Source organism: Myxine glutinosa, chromosome 2 (assembly GCF_964187855.1).
Source record: "Myxine glutinosa chromosome 2, kmMyxGlut1.1, whole genome shotgun sequence".
NCBI classification, from domain to species: domain Eukaryota; kingdom Metazoa; phylum Chordata; class Myxini; order Myxiniformes; family Myxinidae; genus Myxine; species Myxine glutinosa.
In genome coordinates, this window is record NC_136262.1 from 217,737,508 (window position 1) to 217,759,779 (window position 22,272).

General features: G+C 44.2%; 1 protein-coding gene across 2 annotated transcripts in view; it reads left to right on the top strand.

Moving 5' to 3' along the window:
- Positions 1-22,272, top strand: part of LOC137420825 (talin-2) — a 432,847-nt gene that overhangs the window by 342,510 nt on the left and 68,065 nt on the right. For both annotated transcript variants that reach the window (XM_068106240.2, XM_068106243.2), the window contains exons 36-40: positions 4,086-4,247; positions 6,159-6,299; positions 7,430-7,611; positions 11,148-11,280; positions 11,803-11,904. In XM_068106240.2, the coding sequence (XP_067962341.2) occupies positions 4,086-4,247; positions 6,159-6,299; positions 7,430-7,611; positions 11,148-11,280; positions 11,803-11,904 (720 nt within the window). The remainder of the gene's footprint in view (positions 1-4,085; positions 4,248-6,158; positions 6,300-7,429; positions 7,612-11,147; positions 11,281-11,802; positions 11,905-22,272) is intronic.

A 22,272-nucleotide genomic window follows, 5' to 3' on the forward strand; every position in this document is an offset into this window, starting at 1 on the left:
GCAGGCGCCGTGCGCGTGCCGCCGGTGAGAGGGCGAAAGCGTCGAGGAGGAGCGTCTTCAGGGCGTCATACTTGTCAGCAGCCGGCGGGTGCTCGAGGAGGCTCAGGGCGCGGGCCGCGGTGGCGGAACCGAGCACTGCCACGACATGGTGGAAGCGGGTGTCGTCCGCGGTGATGCCTCGCAGGGCGAACTGGGAGTCCGCCTGGGCGAACCAAACAGCCGCGTGAGCCTCCCAGAAGGTAGGCAGCTTAAGAGCCACTGCCGTGTCCATGTCGGTAGGTCACCAGTGAAGGAGCTGCGCTCCAACGCGAGTCGAAAGAATTGACGCGACCAAAGACGGAATTCGTCCGAGTTGCTTCATTGAAACAAAACAGCTCAGGTATTCTGACAAGCCCGTTTATCGGGCAGCAATATATATACACATTTATGCCGGGGCGTTTGCCCGGGAAAATCGAGACCGGGCATGCCCGGGTGTCAAGGGTGAATCCTGGAAAGGCGAGTCTGGACATGCCCGGGCGTCCTGGACGCGGCCTGGCAAGTCGAGGCTGGGCGTGCCCGGGCGCTCTGGGCGAGCCCTGGAAAGGCGAGAGCGGGCATGCCCGGACGCTCTGGGCGAGCCCTGGAAAGGCGAGTCTGGACATGCCCGGGCGTCCTGGACGCGGCCTGGCAAGTCGAGGCTGGGCGTGCCCGGGCGCTCTGGGCGAGCCCTGGAAAGGCGAGAGCGGGCATGCCCGGGAAAGACGAGTCCGGGCATGCCCAGGAGAGGCGCGTCTGGGCCCGTCCGGACGAGCCCGGCATGGCAATCGTGCCCTGGCCGCGTCCTGGCAGGTGCAAGGCGATTGTGTACATTCAGCGGGAACCGCTACAACACCACAATACAGTCAATACATCAAAACCAAATTGAAAGTAAAGATAAAGATTTACAAAAAATAAAAGGTTTCCTATTCAGATTTTAAAGACAAACTTTTTGGCTCACGAAGGAACTAGAACGTATAATGGACCAGCATATAACTGAACGAAAGGAACAGTGTAAAGGAGTGCCCGAGGGACAGACCAACAGCAGGGTATCGGGACAAACCAGAGGAAGACTTGGAGAAATAAGGGATGTGGGGAAGAATGGGGATTATGGGAGGGGAGGATGACATTAAGGGGTGAACAAGCTGGATTCAGGCACTCACTCTGGGGAGGAAGAAGAAAAACATTAAAGAAATAAGGAGAAAGTTGAGGGCAGGGGGTTTGAAGGAATCTGATAACCTGTAAAACCCAGAAAATTCGTCTTCAGGAGGGTTAATGCGAGTAGAAAAGATCATGGGTATGAATGGGGGGTTACCTGAGATGGTGGTGAGCAGCTGTCTTGAATTGAAGCCATGGATGGCAGAATGAGATTGAATTCGACTGAGGAAATGGGTTCCACAGGTGAGAGAAAAGAGAAACGAATGAAAATAAGCCCACATTTTGTGGACTTTCACCAGAAGTGGGTTACCGGCAGACCGTGTACACCCTGTAGAAATCTGGGGGTGGTGGAGGGGTAGGGGGAGTAACGGAACAGACAGAGTGCAGGAAGGGCTGAGGGTGCAAGGCCAGAAAGGAGGTGGTAGAAGACAGACACGACCGACCTGTCTGTGATGTGAAATTAATAGGTTCCGTTTTATCGTGGGGGATTCCAATGATCTTGTTTGTTAAGAAGGAAACATTTCCAAAACTTTGAAAAATCCTGATAGCCAACTGTCTTCAGTCTAGTTTTTTGTGAAGTGGGGAGATATCGACTTTCCGGGCGAAGTAAGACAATGAGAGTGTGAGTACAAAGAAGTCGAGTCATTAAAATAATCAGCAGCCAATGCATGGAAGGTTCTAAATGTGGGAAGCTAGGGAGGGAGGCCAACCTAATGCTGTATCGGTGAAATCTCACACTTAGGTGCACATGCAGCCAGTCTTTACATGCATGTTTTTGTTTTTGCCAATTTAATAGAGTGGAGAGAATACTGTTACGTTTGTGGGGGTAGGCATGGAATACCTTAGGAAAGTTCAGAATGTGTAGGTTTTAGTATGGACCATGTGATGTGAAGAAGAAGAAGAAGAAGAAACCCATCTCAATGTACATAAGTAGGGTAAATGTTCAGGTTAAGAGTGTTTGCATGTCGCCATAAGGGGTGTGGCTTTTGTGTTAACTAGTTTGAGGGTGTAAATTAATAAACCCCAGTGTGTAATTGCCCCTGTGATTTTTCCCTTCGTTTTTATTTCATCAAAAAGGCCGCCATTACAACAGCCATAAAATAAAAGCCCGACAGCAACCCAGCACATTTGCCAATCGGCGAGTAAATCCCGACGTCATCTGAACATTTCCGAACAGAGATTTGACTCCGCCCCCCGACGACTCGTGACGGGGAGGCCATGCCTTGACCTTCATAATTGGGCGTCAAGCAAGGCCGTGAGGCCCCGCCCTGAAGAAGAAGATTGGTCGTGGCGATGGACTGATGTAATGGGACGTCGGTGATTGGACAGTGTGTGATGTCAGTGGTGGAACATTCGAGAGCTATGAGAGAGAAAAAAAGACACCGTCTCGCCATCTTGATCGTTCTTCTGTTCCTGGGATAAATAGCAGACGGTCGTGTTTGCCGCTTTCTCCTTTGTTCTGGCTTGGTCGTGGGCGGTGGCGCATCTTTGGCTCGTGTGCGCTTGTGGGGAAGAGACTGAACAAGAAAGGTTCGGGGAAGTCAGCATCGCGAGAAATACCTCACGTTGACGTCAAAGAGCGCGACTCCGCGTCATTTTTGTGTGCTTCCCACGCGAGGTGGTTTGGAGGCGACGAACGTCTACAAGCCCTCGGTTGAACTGCAAAGCTGAGTGCCGGCCGATTACCAAACCATTTATTTTCCTTTATTTCTCCCTGTGTCTGTAATTTAGTCAACGTGGAAGGTCCCTCACCTTAGCCTGTTACTATTAGTTTTTACCTCAACATTTTTATTGTCTTTGCATTTATTTTCATTAAATTATTATTTGTTGAATTTTACTTTTCTTGTCTTGTTTCGTTTCTTTGTTCTGTGGGTTCGGATTAACCCCGTGTGTTCCCGATCAGGTAAGGCTTCGGCCTTTCCTGCGTGCGTGAAAAGATAATCCCACCAAGGTTCGAAGTACGCCTCGGAGTTTAAGCTCGTTTCGGTCATTCGTCACCCAGGGGTCTTAACCCCGGGGACGCTACAATATTGAAGCAATCCTACAATAATTGAATTACCAGTTGTCAATACAAGGGTTTACGTCAATTACCAGTTGTCATACACAAGTTGTACATGATAAACAAGGGTTTACGTCATTTTGTCATCCAAGTAATCACGAGGTGCAATCGTGCGAGAAGGATATCATGGTCAACTCTTTCTCAGGCTCACGTACTCCCTCGCTCCTTTTATTTTGCCATTGATGCAAGGCCACGAGCCATAAAATTGGGCAGAAAATTGTAATATTTGGCCAGGGTATTATCACACAATGGTCTTTACTTTTTGAAAAGTACTGGTGAATTATTTTGATTAATTGCAATTGTGTATTTTTTTTTTCTTTGCAGGAGCGAGGCTCATGGAAGAGCAAGTTAGATTTGACTGTGGGACAAACCTCAAGGGAACGTATGAACAGGAAAAGAGGAGAGTGAGAGGGTGGTGGGGAAGAAACACTGAAACTAACAAGTAAGATGGTTGGTGAGGTAAGGTTAATGGGGGTAATAAAGATCATGGGTCAGAATTGGTGATCACAAGAGATAGCGGTCCACTGCTTGCTTGAAGCCCTGGAGGGAAGAGTGAGACAGAACAGCCTCTGGAAGGTGGCTCCATAGGTGGAAGAGGCAAGGAATAAAGTATTTGAGGTGTGCATGCAGTCAGCCTGGATTTTGGAAGTTTAACCAGGATGGGGTTAATGAAAGTATGCATGCATCATGGAGGACGGTGGGACGGTCACATGACTGAGAGAGCAGGGTTTGTAGAAGTGAAACTTAGTAGATATGTACCAAAAGGTTTTATGCAAGAATTTTGTAAATGTAAAATGTTGGACCCACACAGTCCTCGAAACGTGAAGTCCAACAGCGTTTCCTTTCTTTTAAGGTGCTGTCTGCTGCCACCATTGTAGCCAAGCACACATCTGCACTCTGTAACGCCTGCCGCGTTGCTTCGTCTCGCACCGCCAACCCTGTTGCCAAGCGCCAGTTTGTGCAGTCAGCCAAGGAAGTGGCAAACAGCACTGCAAACCTCGTGAAGACCATCAAGGTTAGTCCATCGGTCAGCCATACCAAGTAATTATAATTTAGCAGTGCATTGAAGCTCAAAATAGTTGTGACATTCATTGAATAATGTGGAATCTGAAACTTAAACCTGTGCAAAAAGGAAAATGTTAAACTGTTTTTATTTCTTGCTGAACTGTATCACCGTTGAACCCAATGTTCCCTCCTTACTCTGGAATACATTTAACAGTACACAACTTTTTTTAATCAATGTCCATGGTTTTATTTATTTTAAGCTTTAAAAGTTTAAATTACTGACCAATAATAGGATTATATATAATTATTTACAAGAATGCATTTTATAGACCGACTGACATCATCTTAGGTTCTTTACCTCTGCCACCAAAGGTGGATGGAGGTCATCTTTTCACCTCTGTCTTGTTTGTCTGTCTGTGAACAAGATATCTCAAAAAGTTGTGGACAGACTTGGATGAAATTTAGCAGAGGTAGCGAATGTGACAAGGACGAAATGATTAGATTTTGGTGAAGATCCGGATTAGGATCCGGCTACTAGAATTTTAAAGTGATTCTTCACCATTGGGAGATAGGGCCAAAAACGATATATAGCAGGATATCTCAAAAAGTTGTGGACGGATTTGGACAAAACTTAATGGATGAGTTGGGTAGATGACAAAAACAAGCCGATTCGATTTTGGTTCAGGTCCGAATCCAGATCCGGCCTATCAGTGGGATACAGAACATAAACTGTTCAGCCTGGTGGAGGTATGCGCTCTCCCGAGTGCCGTTCTAGTTTTATATTGTGATAGCTTCCAGGTTATGTTGAATGTGAAATCACTTTTTCCATGATCATGTGTCATTATTTGGATATTTTGAACTTTTATAACCGCCTCCCTCCCTCACTACTCCTTCACTGTATGAGTATTATGAATCGTAACACTTAAGTTGCTCTGGTTGGTATAAGATGTATTGACGATATTTCAGAAATACCAGATCTACTGAAAGAAACTTGTAAAGAAAACCACATTGTGTCGTCTACAAACCAACAAGTTGTGGACTGGAGCTGAAGGCGTACAGTTGCGCTTTGTCCGGCGTTATCTCTGGGACTGGCTCTGCGGCGTCTCTTGCCACAGTTCTGCGCTGCGCTCTCAGCTACCCGTCTCCATTCCCTGAGCCAACTGCCCGCTCCAAACCACTCTGAGCTCCTCGCTCTGTGCCATCCCCCAACGAATTCCAACTCCTTTGACTCGAGCTCCCACTCGCTGTTCCCATCGTGTAGGGAGGGTGGAGTGTCGGGGCAGGAGGGGGGGATAGTCATAGATAGTCATAGCACTTTATAAATGACACAATATGTATGGATATGTCTGTAGGAACTTTCCTTCCCAACATCTGTTGGAAATTAAAAATGCTTTCTTGTGTGTCCCAAACGATTGTGGTTGTTATTCTCTCTCTACCAGTATATTAGGAAAGGAATGGAATTCTACATCTTAGGATAGTTTTTAGAGAGAAAATTGGTGGATGTGATGTTTTTATTTTAACCCAATGCCTTTCGACTCTTTCATCATGAATCTATTTCGCTTTCAAAAAATATGTAGTTTGCTTTGGAAAATTTTCCCGATCAATTGCACTAAACTATCACTTTTCTTTATTTGTGTAAGGTGACATGTTGTGTTTGCTGCTATGCATACTTATTGTTGCGTATTCTGTGACTAGGATAAACTGATAAAGTGTATTGCTTTTTATTCTAGCAAAAGATGCTTTCGACCTTAACAACAAATATATGGGTTTTCTTTTTCTTTCTTTCTTCCCCTTTAAATCACGTCTAAAGGTTTGTTTTGATATATGGATATATGGAAATGTTCACAGTGGAATGAATTCCAAACCCAATCATGATGTGGGAAAAGGTGCGTCACTGCAGTTGCTTTGGTTCTCTGTACAGGCCTTGGATGGGGATTTCTCAGATGACAACCGCGACCAGTGCCGAACAGCCACAACCCCTCTCCTGGAGGCCGTTGACAGTCTGACAGCCTTCGCTTCGAATCCTGAATTCACCAGCCTTCCTGCCAGAATCAGTCCTGAGGTTCTTCTTCATGTTTATTTTCCTATTTTCGTTACCATTTATAAATCGGCGTATCTGTGCGTGCCAAATTTTGTATCTGAATGTAACTAAATAAAATTAATGCAATAAATGTTGAAATATTTGGGTGTACCTCCCTTTTAAGTTAATGAGCACTTTTGGGTGCAGCACAGACCTGACAAGTTGAATGACCTGTTCAAGAAACTCTTTCTCTTTCTCTTTCTCTCACTTTCTCTCACTCTCACTCTCACTCTCTCAGTCTCTCACTCTCACACTCTCTCACTTTCTCACTTTCTCACTCTCTCACTCTCTCTCTCCCTAATGCACGATTCCACTCTGTGATGTAGATTTTTGAAAAAAAACAAAAAAACCCCCATCTTTGTTGTTTCAAAATTACTGCCCCAAAGCAAGTGACACGGGAACACTTTCTCAATGACGTTAACAGCCAATTACTTCATAGAGTGGTACAATAGTTGCTTTCCTTAATAATTATGACTAATTGCTACATGGTAACCTCATTCGTTAACACACCCATTGATGAAATATGCATTAACATGAGCTGTATCAGGTAAATTTATGAAGGTGCAAAATTTCAGTATATATTTGAGCATCTTTCGACAAAAATGGACAGCTTTCCAGAAAGCATAAATGGAAAGAATCAGTCGTGTAGGATTTTATGTTTTGCTTTGCAAACTCTCCCAGGTTGAAATGTTGTAGTTCGGAACAAAGTAACATTGACAGTTCAGCTGACTGCACCAGCCGCTGTACCTGGTTAACTTATCTGGAATTAGAATTCCAGATATGGTATTGTCATTGTGCACCATCCGTCCGTCTGCTTCCTATTTCGACTTTTCTGGCCAAACGGCTGGGCTGATGCGGCAAAAATTTGGCAGCAAGTTTCTGCTCCTGATTGGTAATGGGGATTGCAAAGCTAGTTCTGGTCATGTGACTGAAAGTGTATAAAAATGGCGGACATAATAAATTTCTTCCAAAAAAAATTCTCCAGACCCACCAGTCAGAATGCTACAAAGTTTGGGTTACACCATTAGGCCAGGGCCCAGATAACCTGCAGGTCCAGTGGTGCTTTTTGTTTTGCTCAAATTGGTCAACATGCTTGTGTGTGCTTACCACAGGGACAGGAAGCTCAGAAACCGATCCTGTCTGCTGCCAGCTCCATGTTGGATGGTTCGAGTGCTCTTATCCGGACAGCTAGCTGTCTCGCTATGAACCCGAAGGACCCTCCATCATGGGCTATAATGGCTGGACACTCTCGTCTTGTGTCAGACTCCATAAAAAAGCTCATCACATCCATTCGGTGAGCAGCCATTACACTAGCATGCAGGACATGTTTAGGCATCTATGTATCACTGTCTTTCTATCAAAGGCTCTACATGATGTGTTGCAAAGGTTTTACTTGGCTGTTTTATTATCATGTAACATAAGCTTTGTTTTCTGTGGAGTTTTAACAGGGCAGGATACCAGGATCAGCTAGTGTCTCTGCTGGATCAGATTAAGATTATTTCGAGGCTGCAGTGAATATCATTAAACCAGACTTGGTGGTGTATGGTTAGAGTGCCCATCCGCTCTGAGTCTGGGAGGTCATCGGCCCAAACGTGACTACGATTGAGACACTCCGAAGACTTTTAAAATGATATGCGTTGCTTCGTTGCTTGACTCTCAGCATTTGAAAGAATAGAGCACAGCCAAAGGACGATGGGTTGGCAATCCTTACACAGGCTTTATGGGCCTAATGACATCCTCCTTTGTTGAAGTTCCTTGTCAGGAACTGATCATATTATTATTATTATTATTATTATTATTATAATAAATAATTAGTCAGGAACTGATCATATTATTATTATTATTATTATTATTATTATAATAAATAATTAATCATGAATAACATCACTATATTAAACTTCCTAGCTGCTAGCACCTCGCTCAAAACCAACTACACTGGTAGGCAAACAAACTTTCTGCCCATTGTAGCTGTAATCTTTTGAGTTTGCTTCTTTGCCTTTCCCAGAGTCCCTTATTTTCTCCAGAGAACGTACGGCCTTCGTTGAGATTATTTTCCTTGTATTGTGTATTTAGATATCTTTGCTACAATGGAGCAAACGTAAATGTCACGGAAACTCCAAAATTGACATGTTGCGGAAATACGCCACATTTGGTGGTAGTCGGTATTGCAAATCATCTTCCTTTATCTTATGATAAGAACCGCCTTTAGAGGCCATTTTTCCCCGCAGCGCGGGGTTTGGCCTTTTTCGGGCACCGTGGTCCTCTTTTTGAAGCAATGTTTTATGGCCGGATGCCCTTCCTGCCGCCAACCCTGTTAGTCGCCTCTTGCGACAAGCAGGGAATTACCAGTGAACTGGTACTCAATTTGCCGACCTCGGAAGGATGACAGGCTGAGTCAACCCCCCCCCCCCCCCCCCCCCAGCGTTAATTCAGCAATCGACCGGGATTCAAACCCAGAATCCTAGGATCCCAAGCCGGCACCCTAACCACTAAGCCCTTTATCTTATGACGAGTATAAAGCCCGTCAAAAATGACGGGTTGGAACAGTTTATTTGACGGTGCAGCCGCATGAGTGTGCCAAAGTCTGAAGTCTGGGCCTAGTGTCAGGTGTGGTTGTATCTTCTTTATTTAATAGATATCCTACCGATGTAAATGAACACTCGGTTTACTCTGCTCACTTTGCATGTCACGTTCAGCGAATGTCACCTCCCTGTGCCTTGAATTTATTGTGATTTAAAAAAAAAACGCTTCCGTACATGGACCTTGAGGCTCGGTTTGCAAGCCACCGTCTACAATTCCAATGTAAGAGACATAATTACTCTTCTTTTGGGTCTTCGGAGTCCTCAGGGTCTTTTGGGTCCTCTGGTTCATTTGGGACTTTTGGGTGTTCAAGCTCTTTTGCATCCTTGGGATCTTTTGGGTCTTTTGTGTCCTCTGGGTCCTTGAGGTCTTTTGGATCATTTGAGTCTTTTGGGTCCTCTGGATCTTTGGGATTCTCGGGTCTTTTCAGTCATCTAGGTATAAGGGGTATTTTGGGTCTTTGGGGTATTTTGGGTCTTTGGGGTAATTTGGGTCTTTGGGTTTCACTGGGTCTTTGGGGTCTTTTTGGTGTTTTGGATTGTTTGGTTCTGTGGGGTCGTTAAGGGTCTTAAGGGTATTTTGGGTTTTCAGGGACTTTTCAGTCTTCTGGTTCTTTTCGATTTTTTTTTTGGTCTTTGGGGTGTTTTGGGTCTTTAAGGGTCTTTGGGATATTTTGCGTCTCTGGTGTCTTCGTGGTATTTTCAGTGTTTTGGGTCTTTGATGTATTTTGAGTCTTTGGGGATTTTTGGGTCTTCAGTGCCTTTTGGGGTTTTGTTGTCTTTTGGGTTTTTAAGGGTCTTGCGGTATTTGGGGTCTTCTGGATATTTAGGGGTATTTTGGGTCTTCTGGATATTTAGGGGTCTTTGTTTTTTTTGGGGATATTTTGGGTCGTTGTGGTATTTTGGGTCTTCTGGATATTTAAGGGTCTTTGGTTTTTTGGGGGTCTTCGTGGTCTTTTGGGTCTTTAATGGTATTTGGTGTATTTGTGGTCTTTGGGGTTTTTTCAGTATTTTGGGTCTTCGGGGTCTTTATGTGTCTTTGGGGGATTTGGGTCTTCAGTGTCTTCTGGGCCTTTTGGGTCTTTGGGGTCTCTTGGGTTTTGAGTTCTTGGGGTCTTTTGGGTCCTTGGGGTCTTCTGGGTCTTCATGGTCTTTTGTGTCTTTAGCAGTCTACAGGGTATTTTGGGTCTTTGTGTATTTTGGGTGTTTGGATTCTATTGGGTCTTTGGGGTCTTCTGGGTCCTTGATGTCTTTTGGGTCCTCAGAGTCTTTGTGTCTTGCCAAAAGTTTGGGTATTTTGGGTCTTTGAGGTCCATTGGGTCTTTAGGGTCTTTTCAGTCTTTGGGGTATTTTGGGTCTTCTTGGTCTTTTGGGTCTTTAACAGTCTTCATGGTCTTTTGGGTCTTCGGGTTATTTTGGGTGTTTGGGGTCCTATGGGTATTTTCGGTATTTTGGATCTTCAAAGTCCTTGGGGGTCTTCTGAGTCCTTGGGGTCATTTGGCTCCTTGGGGTTGCTTGGGTCTTTTGGATCCTTGGGGTCTTCAGGGTCTTTGGGGTACATTGGGTCTTCAGGGTATTTTCAGTCTTATGGGTCTTTGGGGGTATTTTGGGCCTTCAGGGTATTTTGGGTCTTCAGAGTCCTTGTGGTCTTCTGGGTCCTTGGGATCTTCTGTGTCTTCATTATATTTTGTGTCTTTAACAGTCCACAGGGTATTTTGGGTCTTCAGGTGTTTGGGGTCCATTGGGTCTTTGGGGTCCATTGGGTCTTTGGGGTGTTCTGGGTCCTTGGGGTATTTTGTGTCCTCAGTCTTTTAGATCTTTCAACCGGTGGACACACAGTCGTGTTCAAAGATTGCCCATTTAAACCGCCCACTCAAATCCCTCCTAAAGCACTACTCAAAGCCTTTAAAACCTACTCTTATTAAGCGGGACACACACACACACACACACACACACACACACACACACACACACACACACACACACACACACACACACACACACACGCACACACACGCACACACACAGTGTTTTATATGGTAGATAAGGAGTATGATATGTTGAGATCAATAAAATTTCTTTCAAAATTGACAAAAATTGTATAGTGCATTTCCAAGAATGTGCCGCAGCTCATTGCCCACCAAAAGTAGGCCGCTATTCCTCCCTGGATGGTGGGTGTGGCTGCTAATAAAGTTAATCAGGACATCCATGTGATAAGCAATAACCTGATGGTTCCTCTTTTTTCACCCAGCGACAAGGCCCCGGGTCAGCGTGAATGTGACGAAGCAATCGATCAGCTTTGCTCTTCCATCGGAGAGATAGACCAAGCTTCAATGGCTGCCAACAGCCAGCGCCTGCCACCGCGTGAGGATATTTCCCTTGAGGTTAGGCTGTTGACCATCGGCTTTGTGACATTTTGACATCCCAGATACAAAATATCATTGTTATTCCCCAATTTGTTACATGATTGAAATAAGATTCTTGTCCATCAAGGTAACAGGCCATGCCATGACGTTGTCTTTGTGCTCTCATGGCATATTCTCTTGTTATTGAGAAGTCAAATGGCAGAAGCTGATTTGAGGAAGACTGGTGTTTTAGGAATCAACCTGTATATCTTCATATTGCAAACTTCATATTGCAATATTTTCACATTGAAATAATAACTTCATATTGCAAACCATGCACTGGAGCTGATATATCTCTTTATGCTACAGTTTTAATTGCAAATTATACCACTAACTTGATTTAAAAGTTTGTTGCATTTACCACTTGACTTAAAGTTTGATTTCTCCTGCTGATGAAGCCTGAAGGCAGAAACGTGCATCCACGACTGAAACTTCAGGAAAGATCTTTCTCAAGGTGTAAGGATTATAATTTTGTCCATTGTGTCAATGTTTCACATCCAGGCTGTTCAAGAACAACTGGTGGCTGCTTTGCAAGAAGTGGCCACCATGGTGGAGCCTGTGGCAATGGCTGCCCATGGTGATGTGGCACAGCTTGGCCATAAGGTGAGGCCTTATATGTTAAGTTAGAGCGTTATTGAATCGGTTCATTCAGGGAAATAGCAGTGTGCTGATGTCTTGTCCCTTTTAGCAAGTTTAGAAATGCCCCATGCTGGAACTATGCTTACGTATAACCAAGAATCATGTCACTAATAGTAAGGTTTGGGGAAGATCTCATCACATGATCCACTTATGCTGTCTTGAAATATATTTTGTGCAACATTTTTATGCCGTTATAATTTTTTGGCTTAACAAGCTCATACTGCAATAAACAACAAACTTACACTGCATTTGCTTAAAGAGCTACAGTATATTGGTCTGTTTGTGCACCAGAAATGTATTGTGACAGTTTGCAAATTGTGACAGCTGGGACACAATGCTATTTGGCCTTCATCGGAAATTACAAGGCAGCAATGTGATCAGTACATTGAGCCTGCAACTTATGAGCTCTAGAGAACCTCTCTTTACAGCTAGCCAGAGAAAAACAGGAGAGCATATTGTCGCGTCTACCCTGCAGTGAAGACCTCAGGGCGACAGATGACCAAACGAGCTTTAACTCTGAGATGTATACCCAAACTATGGCGGTTCCTTTGGCATGCGTGGGGGTGGAGGGAGGCAAGGGCTTACCTGCACGGATTTCACTGGGCGTCCTCGAACCCACGACAAATAAACAAGACAGAACACAAGGGATTAAAAATGTAACAAATAACGGTACTCCGCCTGGCATCCTTGACCAGTCTTGGAACCACCACGCGGGAACCGCACAAGATGCCTCGCAGTCGTGCCCGTAGCAGCCACCGATCCGCGGAGCGACGGCCAAACTCCTCTTTCCTCCTCCGATTGTCGCGATCCACCGGGCCCCGCCACTCGCTTCGCTAGCGTGCAACCGCATCCGTTAGAGAGAGAGAGAGTGAGAGTGTGAGTGTGACTGACTTGACTTTTGTGTCCTTTTATTATAAACAATGTAAAGCCATTTCACAAGCAGTTGTAAAAACACATTTCACAAAGCAGTTGTAAAAAAAACAAAGCAACCAGTTTAAAGAAATTGCATAAGGATCATGAAGACACCACAAAAAGAGCAAAGGGTATTTAAAAGAAACCAGCAAATATACAAAAATATATATTTTACAAACCAAAGGTGAAGACACAAACAAAACCACAACCAATTTTAAAGGAAATGCTCATGCAAGAGCTACAAATACATCAAGAGCAAATTAAGCAAAAAACTAAGAGAGAGAGAGAGAGAGAGAGAAATGTATTCAAGGACACAGGAAGAAACATATATGCAAGCAATCAGTTCCAAAGAAAAAAAGTCAAATCAATCAGGAATTATAAAGTAATAACCACTTTTGAATCATCGACTGAGCACAAAACATTGCCAATACACCACTTTCTCTCAAAAAGTTGGACGTTTCCATTACTGACAAAGAAATCAAATTCTAGCTTGAGTCGTGTTGAGACAAACCCTTTAAAAATGGAAATAGCATCAGAGCCATAGCCGTTATCTATTTTAATTTTCCGAGATTTATATATTGCATATTTTGCAACAGCAACCAAAAAATTGAGAAGAACACCCACATCTCTACATGTGGGCCTGAAAGACACACCAAATATAAACATATGCATATTGAAAGGGAAGGACAGTTGGTGAAAAAGATATTCAAGGAACAAGAAAAGCGATGTCAGTCTACGACACTGTACATAAGCATGAAACAAATCCTCCTTCTGATCACAGAAAGGACAAGTTTCCGGCAGTGAGCTGTTAATACGGTGAACAAAAATATTGGAGGGAAGCGCCCAGTGTGCTAACCTCCATTGTATATCCACTAACACACCATGTATTGGTAAGGTGTACATGTGAGGCCAAAGGGGGGTAGACGGAGACCCCGACCCTAACCGCTCTGACCACAAAGCTACTCGTGTTCTCCCAGAGAGGGGTACATTCTTATTCTGTCGAGAGAGATCACGGATTCCAATCTTAGTTACAAGATGAAAAGGGGGGGTATGTTCAATCTCCGGCTGAAGAGAAGACGAAAGGAGCACTTTGATTTCAGGGAAACCTAACCGAAAGTCCTCAATGTTACCAACACCTTCCCAGCCGATGTTTAGCTGTCTAAATTTTCTAATGACTATACGTACAACTTGGTCTACAAGTCGGACAGACCGAGATCCAACTGAGGTTGCCACTAAACCAGCAGGTTTCCACTTAACTCCAGATGAATCTCTCAGATCACATACTTTGTTAATCTCTCCTTGGATAATTTTTTTAATCAGGGCATGGCTATGAGGGATACCAGGAAAAAAGTTATTGAAGAAAAGGGGTTCTTGAAGGAACATTCGACAATTATAGCCCTCAAGGAAGCGGTGGACATCAAACCTTTTCCAAGTGTCCAATAAACTCTGATAGAATCTCGGAAGAGAGGCAAAATTTATATGCTCGAGGTCTATCAAAAGAAGCTGCCGATCATATCTCAGTTTACCAGTCTGTTGTAACAGAGAAAATGCAAAGGGCTGCCAGGGCAGCTGTTCAGCGAACAGTAGTCTCTGCAGAGACTGCAGCCGAAAGGCCACAACCCGGCCAGAGATATCAACAATGCCCTGGCCACCTTCCTTCCGGGGGTAGTACAATATCTCAGGCCTCAGCCAATGGTAGCCACTCCAAAAGAAGTTTACTCGCATTCGCTGAGTAGCCATAATTAGTTGGTTTGATGGCTGTAAAGCAATAATTCTGTGCCATAATTTTGTTGCAACCAGATTGTTTATGACAAGGGTACGGCCTCGATAGGAGATGGACCTCAGCAGTCCTTCCCATGCTTTCAATCTGTGCATAATTAGTTCCAGCACTCCTTCCCAATTTTTCATTTCTGTTTCACGATTACCGATATGCACTCCAAGATATTTAACCCCGTCCGTTCTCCAGACCAGGTTGTGTGGGAGTGAGGGTGGTGATACACAAGAGAGATTGCCTTTGCCACACCATAATGCTGTACTTTTATTCCAATTGATCCCACCGGAAGAGGCTGCAGAGAAATCTCGCATACAACGTTGTAAAGCAGAGACATCATTGGAGCTTCTAATCAAAACACAGACATCATCAGCATAAGCCGTCTGCACAAATTCTGCTCCTTCTATACTTCTCATTCCCTGAGGTATTTGCTGTCGAATAGACCGAAGGAGTGGTTCAAGGGCGACTATATATAAAAGCCCAGAGAGGGGGCAACCTTGGCGAATACCCCGTTGGAAAGGAAAGGGAGAGCATAACCTATTGTTGATCTTCATCATACATTGAGTATTAGTATACAGGAGTTTCACATAAGAGGTGAAAGTTTCACCAAACCCCATTCTTTTCAGGACAGAAAAAAGGTACTTGTGGTCAACACGATCGAAGGCCTTAGTTTGATCAAGAAACAGCAATCCAAAATCGTCACGCAGGAAATTATTGCATGAAATAATATCTCTTACCAAAAAAATATTATCATAAATAGATTTTCCAGGCACACAGTAGGTCTGGTCCGGGTGTATAACTGAACTGATCACAGTCTTCATACGATTAGCAAGTACTTTAGAGAAAATCTTGTAATCAACACACAATAAGGAGACAGGTCGCCAGTTATCAACCAGTTGAAGATTCCCAGCTTTTGGTAGCAAACAAACGACTGCTCGTCTACAAGACATTGGAAGTTCTCCGACACGTATGCTTTCATCGAGTACATCGAGTAAGTCAGGTCCCACAAGGGCCCAGAAGGTCTTGTAGAATTCTGTGGGCAGGCCATCTATTCCAGAAGCTTTCCCATCTTTCAGGCTCCGCACAGCTGCTTCAAGTTCATCAGCCGAAATTGGGGAATCGAGCATGCATCGCTCATCCTCCTCGACACTCGGAAGCCCAGCAGTTAACTCTCGTATCACCTCATTGTCCATGTTCTGAGGAGAATACAAGTTAGAATAGAACCCTTTCAGAGTACACCTGATCGCCTGCTGGGAGGTCACCAGCGACCCATTGGGAGTGAATAAAGTATGAATTTGTTGTGACCTTTTGAGGGAAGACTCTAACTTGAAGAACTCTTTGTTTGGCATGTCCAGAGTTAAATAGCTCATTCGCATTCGGACCAAGGCACCCATCGCCCGTTGCCGCACCGCTTCCTCCAGCACTGCTTTCTTTGCCCATATTAGTTGGTCACGTGCACCTCTCCCAACCTCGTCAACATTCTGTTCTAACGATATAATTTCAGATTTTAACTGATCGATTGATATTGATTGGATTTTGGTGGTGTATGTACTATATTGTTGACAGAAATTCTTAATTTGGGATTTTGCAATGTCCCACCACAGCCGGAGACTATCATACTCAGGTCTGGAGGAGCGAATTTTCTCCCACACGACGTGAAAGGCCTCATTAAATTCCTTGTCATGTAAGAGACGAGTATTCAAAGACCAGTAAGCACTACCACCGGGTGGAAAGGGTAACTTAAAGGACATTGAGATTAAACTGTGGTCTGTGAATCCAGTTGGTAAAATTTTGGAGACAGACACCACATTCAACATTGGCTTGTTCACATAGAATCTGTCCAGCCTTACCATTGACATAATACCATCATTGCATCTACACCATGTATAACAGCGTGAGAGTGGGTGTTGTGATCTCCACACATCCTTAAACCGAAAGATGTTGATGGTGTCCTCTAGAGCTTTCGTAGAGGCAACATATGAGGCTCATGACCATTCCTATCAATCGACGGACAAATTGTGCAATTAAAATCTCCCGCGATACAGATAAAGGCTGTTGGGTCCAGAGTTTTTACAAAATCCCGCAGAGTGGAAAAGAAAATTTTCCTCTCCATTGGGTCACACGGTGCATAAACATTCACTACTATAATCTTTTGGGTATTATAAAGAAAATCTACGGAGATCAAATGCCCTTTATAGATTTCTTTAAATGAAACCTGTTGAGCACAAATCTTGTGACTTAGGCAAATGGCAACACCGGCCCGAGGTGTAGGGAACCCACTTAGCCACCATTGCCCTTTAAAAAGTTTCCCCCAATCGGCTACTTGAGCACTAGTAGCGTGGGTCTCTTGTAAGAGAATAATGTCAGCCTTTTCTTTTCCAACCGCTTGAATGGTTTGCACCCTCCGTAAGGGGGCACGACCCCCATTTATATTTAAGGATACAACATTTAGTTCCATGGTTGATTCTTCTGGGGGGTGAAGTCCTCTTCCTCAATTAATTCCTTGTTTGCCTTCGTGATGGATTTCCTCAGCCGCTGAAATTCAGGTTCGGAGATTTCCACATGCTCACTCCTTTGCAGCAAAGGTTTTGCGGCTGCAAGGAAGGCCTGGATATTAGGAAAATGATCCTTAATTCGTACATGCCTTTGTCTGAAAGTTTCCTTCAAAAATCTGACAATATTTTCTTTTGGGATCTCCAAAGGCTGCTCTTCCTCCTGAGGGGGGGGGGGGGGGCCCTGTCAACCATTGCCACTGGTTCCTCATGGCCGATCAGTGTCTCTGTAGTTAGAATTTCCTCCGTGACGCTAGTAACGAGTTCCTCCTGAACCTGTACAGAAACACCTGTTCCATCCCCATCTACCTTAGGTTCTTCATCCTCTTCATCCTCATGCATCATTGCAATGGGGGGGGAGGAGTCGTTATTAGTAGTAATGGGTATTTTGCATTCCCCATTAGAATTGATATGGTCATCAGTAGGCTGTTCGGTTTCGCAGGTTGATTTACAACCTTCAGGAACAAGTTCCCCTTCATCCTGAGCAGGTGGTATCATGTCAGCCATAGTTTCACCACCTTGCTGATCTTCATGTGAAGGACTGTCTGAATCGTTTAAACTGCTTCATGTCTGCACCACCAACACTTTAACACCTTTGTCCTCATTCCTCGCACTTACAAGTGACCGTTTCAAATTTTTCCGAGACGCCGCATCTACAATCTGCTGCTCCTCGCAAATCATTCCCTCTACAGGTAGAGGTTTCTCCCTTACATTTGCTGACTCATCGGTTGCACGATGGCCAGCTGTACTGGATGACTCATCGCTTACACGAAGCACATCCGTATGGGTCTCACCAGCACCACTCTTAGCCGTACCTTGATGGTCCGATGTAGATTCCCGCACTGAAGGCGAAACATCTATAGAATCCTCCGTAATGGTCACGGGTGGGGCTGGTCCTGCTGCTGAGGCATACGTTTTCTCCCCATCAGGACAATACTGCCGAGTGTGTCCATGTACACCACACCCGTAACAAATCAGCCTCTCCGTTGCCGCAAAAATCCTGTGCTCACGTTTTGACGACTTAAAAACGAGAGAGACATTCAATTGCGTCAAACCATCCTTCAAAACAACATAACAAAACCGTCTAAACGTTTCGATATGCTTCAGCTTCCCGTCTGTGGTGCGAATGGAGGCTTGGATAATTCTCGACACCACAGTACCGTACTGACCGAGCTTCTGAAGAATCTCCTCATTAGACAGCGTCGGTAGAACGTTTGATAGTATTACCTTCGAGGCCGGAGTGTTCCATGGCGAAACCGGAACAAACTGGTCATTACCCAAGGTGAGTCCGTTCTGCACGACGATGCGCGCGAAACGGACACGTGAAACGAAAACAACCACCTTGTGGTGCATTCGGGACGCTGCCCGAATGTTATCACAACCGATCAATTCTCCGATTGCGAGGAGCGTCTCCTCCAGCGAGACATCTTCCGGTGGGACAAAACACATGCCGTGTTCATCTGTTAACCCCTCATCGGCGTCACGACCGGCATTACTTCGACTATTCTTGCTAGCCATTTGAAGTAACTAAACGAAAAAAAATAACCAATAAATGGTACAAAGGTTTATAAAGCCTAAATAAATGAAAAAAAATAAACAACAACAACAATAACTGGGAAATAAATAAATAAATCCCGTTAACCGCCTAAAGCGGATAACTTTAACCGCGCTGTCTCTCCCTCTCTCGCTCAGTAGACAAGACGATAGAAAGGGACACCGACACTCGGACAGCAGAAAGGACCAAAAGGTAGGAAGAAAGGAAAAAGCAACATGAGACACAGCACATACCGCCAGTGACTGAGCAACAGACCTGGCAATCGCACGTGCGTGCTAAGTGAGCGGCAGCTGTGGAGAAAGAGAGAGAGAGAGAGAGAGAGAGACTTTGAAGCTCTTTTATTATAAAGGTAAGAAAACCATACAAGTCATGCAAATAATAAAGTCACCACAATTCAAAACATGTGCAGCCAAACAACAACAATAAAAACACCAAGCACTAAAATAAAAAACTTAACAAACCATGATCAAGTTTACAAAACCCACCCTTTGCACACCATTTTTCCACAAAGGTTTGTAAATCATCTTTCATTTGGCAAAAAGAAAATTCCAAGCATAACCTTGCCATGACTAGAGCCTTAAACACAATTACCACATCACATAAAATATCAGCATTTGCCAGGAGCTTTGCTTTTCTTGTTTTGTAGATTGCTAATTTTCCAATAGAAATTAAGAAATTAGCAAGAGCAGTCTCAGAGCGTTTTTTTATAACTAAGTGGTGTTCCAAAGATAAAAACACGTGTAGAAAAAGAAAAGTTCATACGATTAAAAAAAGTTGATAAAAAACCAAAGAAGGGAGAGAGTCTTGCACAATCTACGTAAGCATGGAAAAGGTCTTCAGAAATCATACAAAAGGGGCATTCCACTGAATTATCCTCATTAAAACGATGTAATAAAACATTGGAGGGCAACACCATATGGGCGAGTCTCCAAGCAATATCACCAGTCCTTTTAACAATCGGTGAAACATACATTGCAGACCATTGCGGATGGGAGGGAGACCCAGAAGGCAGTTTCTCTTTCCATCGAGCCCCAAAAGAAAGAGGCTGTAACGAGGGAAACCGAACTGAGATACACAAACGATACAGTCTCTTTTTATCCTTGCTGGAAAGTGGCGATGAGGATGGCAAGATAGATGTTGTGGCGCTATCAGCTGGCAGGCTAGAGCTAGCACAGATCTGTGGTGGTGTATGGTGGTCACCAATGTTGGCGGTTGAGCTCAGGCCCAGGTGCCTAAAAACACACAGGATTTCCTGTAGGACCTTGGCTACGCTCCTCAAAGATCTGATGCCAGTTCTTACTTGAAGATGTCCTGCGGAGAACCAACTGTTCCTGTTACAGTCACGAAGGTCCCGAGTCGTTTTCACGCCAGCACTCACAAAACGTTGCACAAAGGCACGTGAGCGAGGAATAGCAGGAAAGAGGGCATTGTAGAAAAGGGGTTCCCGGAGGAACCTTTCACTGTTGTATGTCCCCATTTGGCGAGTTATTGAAATGGACCGCCAGACGTTCAAGACATCTTGGTAAAAGTCAGGGAGCAGCGAAGCATCGACATGTTGCAGCTCCATGAAGAAGAGTTCACAATTGTACCCAAGCATGCCGGCTTGTTTTAGTATACAGTTTGCAGTCGATTTCCAGGGCAAGGCCTCCAGAAATATAAAACGACGAGCTGTGGAGACTCGGAAGGCCATCACCCGACAAATCATCACCCGACAAGCCCATGACCTCCTTCTGCCAGTGGGAGGCAAATAGTCTCTGGCTTTAGCCAGTGTTTGCCATCCCAAAAGAAGTCAAGCATACATTTTTGGATTGACGACACCAACGTTGCAGGTGGCTGCAAGGCAATCATTTTATGCCATAAGAGAGGGGCCACCAGGTTGTTAATGACCAGGGCACGACCTCGGAAAGACAAGGTCGACAAAATTCCTCTCCATCTGTTTAATTTGTTGCTGATTTTGTGGAGCAAACCATCCCAATTCCTTTTGACAAAGCCTGGGGTTCCAAGGTAAACACCGAGGTATTTCACACCTTCTTTTTCCCATGTCAAATTCATAGGGAGAATTGGAAGGGCAGAAGGTGGCGTACCGCCGACCCAAACTGCTTTGCATTTCGACCCATTAATTTGCGTTGTACATGCTAGAGAGTATACCCGTAGGCACTCAAATAGCAGAGCAATGTCATTACTGCTGTGAACAGCAACACATACATCATCAGCATAGGCCGAAATGACAACGGAATTTTCTGATGGAGTCACTGAAAATCCCATAAGAGAAGATTGTAAACGAATCAAAAGGGGCTCAATGCAAAGAGAGTACAAGATTCCAGATAAGGGACAGCCTTGCCGAATTCCCCTCCCAATCCGCAAAGGTGAACAGAGACCATCATTGATTTTGATCAAGCTAAAAATGTGATTATACAATAAGGATACATATGAAATAAAGGATGCCCCAAAACCAAATTGCTTTAAAATGTGAAACAAATACTCATGATTAACAGAGTCAAAAGCCTTTTCTTGGTCAATAAAAAAGAGACCGGTATGTTGTTGTTGAAATGCACACACATCCCACAGGTCTCGTACCAAAAAAATGTTATCGTGCATTGATCTGTGCATAACACAGTACGATTGATCCTGATGTATAACTGTGCTTAGAACAGTCTTTACACAGTTAGCTAGCGTTTTGGCAAAAATCTTGTAATCTGTGCAGAGAAGAGAGATTGGACGCCAGTTCTGTATCAATTGCAGGTCGTTTTTCTTAGGGATAAGGCAAACAACTGCACACCGACAACTAAGGGGTAACAATCCCTCACGCAGACTGTATAAAAACACTGAGTGCAAAGCAGGACCAAGCATGTCCCAAAAGGTTTTATAAAATTCAGCTGGTAGCCCATCAAAACCAGGAGCCTTATGATCAGCAAGGCCATCGAGCGCAGTTTTAAGTTCACCGAGAGTAATGTTCTCATCCAAGACATGCCGTTGATGCTCATCTATCTGCGGTAAATTGGTCGTAATATTCTGCATTGCAGGCACATCATTAGGCTTAAAGGAAAACACATTCTCAAAATAAGACCGAACAAAATGAACAATCTCCGTATTATCACTAAGAATATGCCCATCACTAGCCCGAAGACTAAGCATTTGCTGGCTCGCCTTTGTCGTCTTCTCAAACATAAAGAAATCTTTACAACATGTGTCTGATGACAGTAAACCATTCACTCTCAGCCTGACTAAGGCACCAATACCATTTTCTTGAATTAATTCCTTAAGCAGAGTTTGTTTTTCAAAGAGGAGTTGACACCGTCTTTCATCACTGAGGACCTCAGCACCTTCCTGCAATCGTAGAATTTCTTGTTTCAAGGCATCAATACATAATTGTTTACTTTGAGAGCAATTGGTTTTGTATTGCTGACAGAAAACACGGATCTGCGCTTTAGCATAGTCCCACCACTGACAGAGATTTAGGAAACGATGTTGGAAATCCACAACCTTGTCCCAAAAAACCACAAAGGATGATTTAAAGATAGGATCGCTCAGAAGTGAGGTGT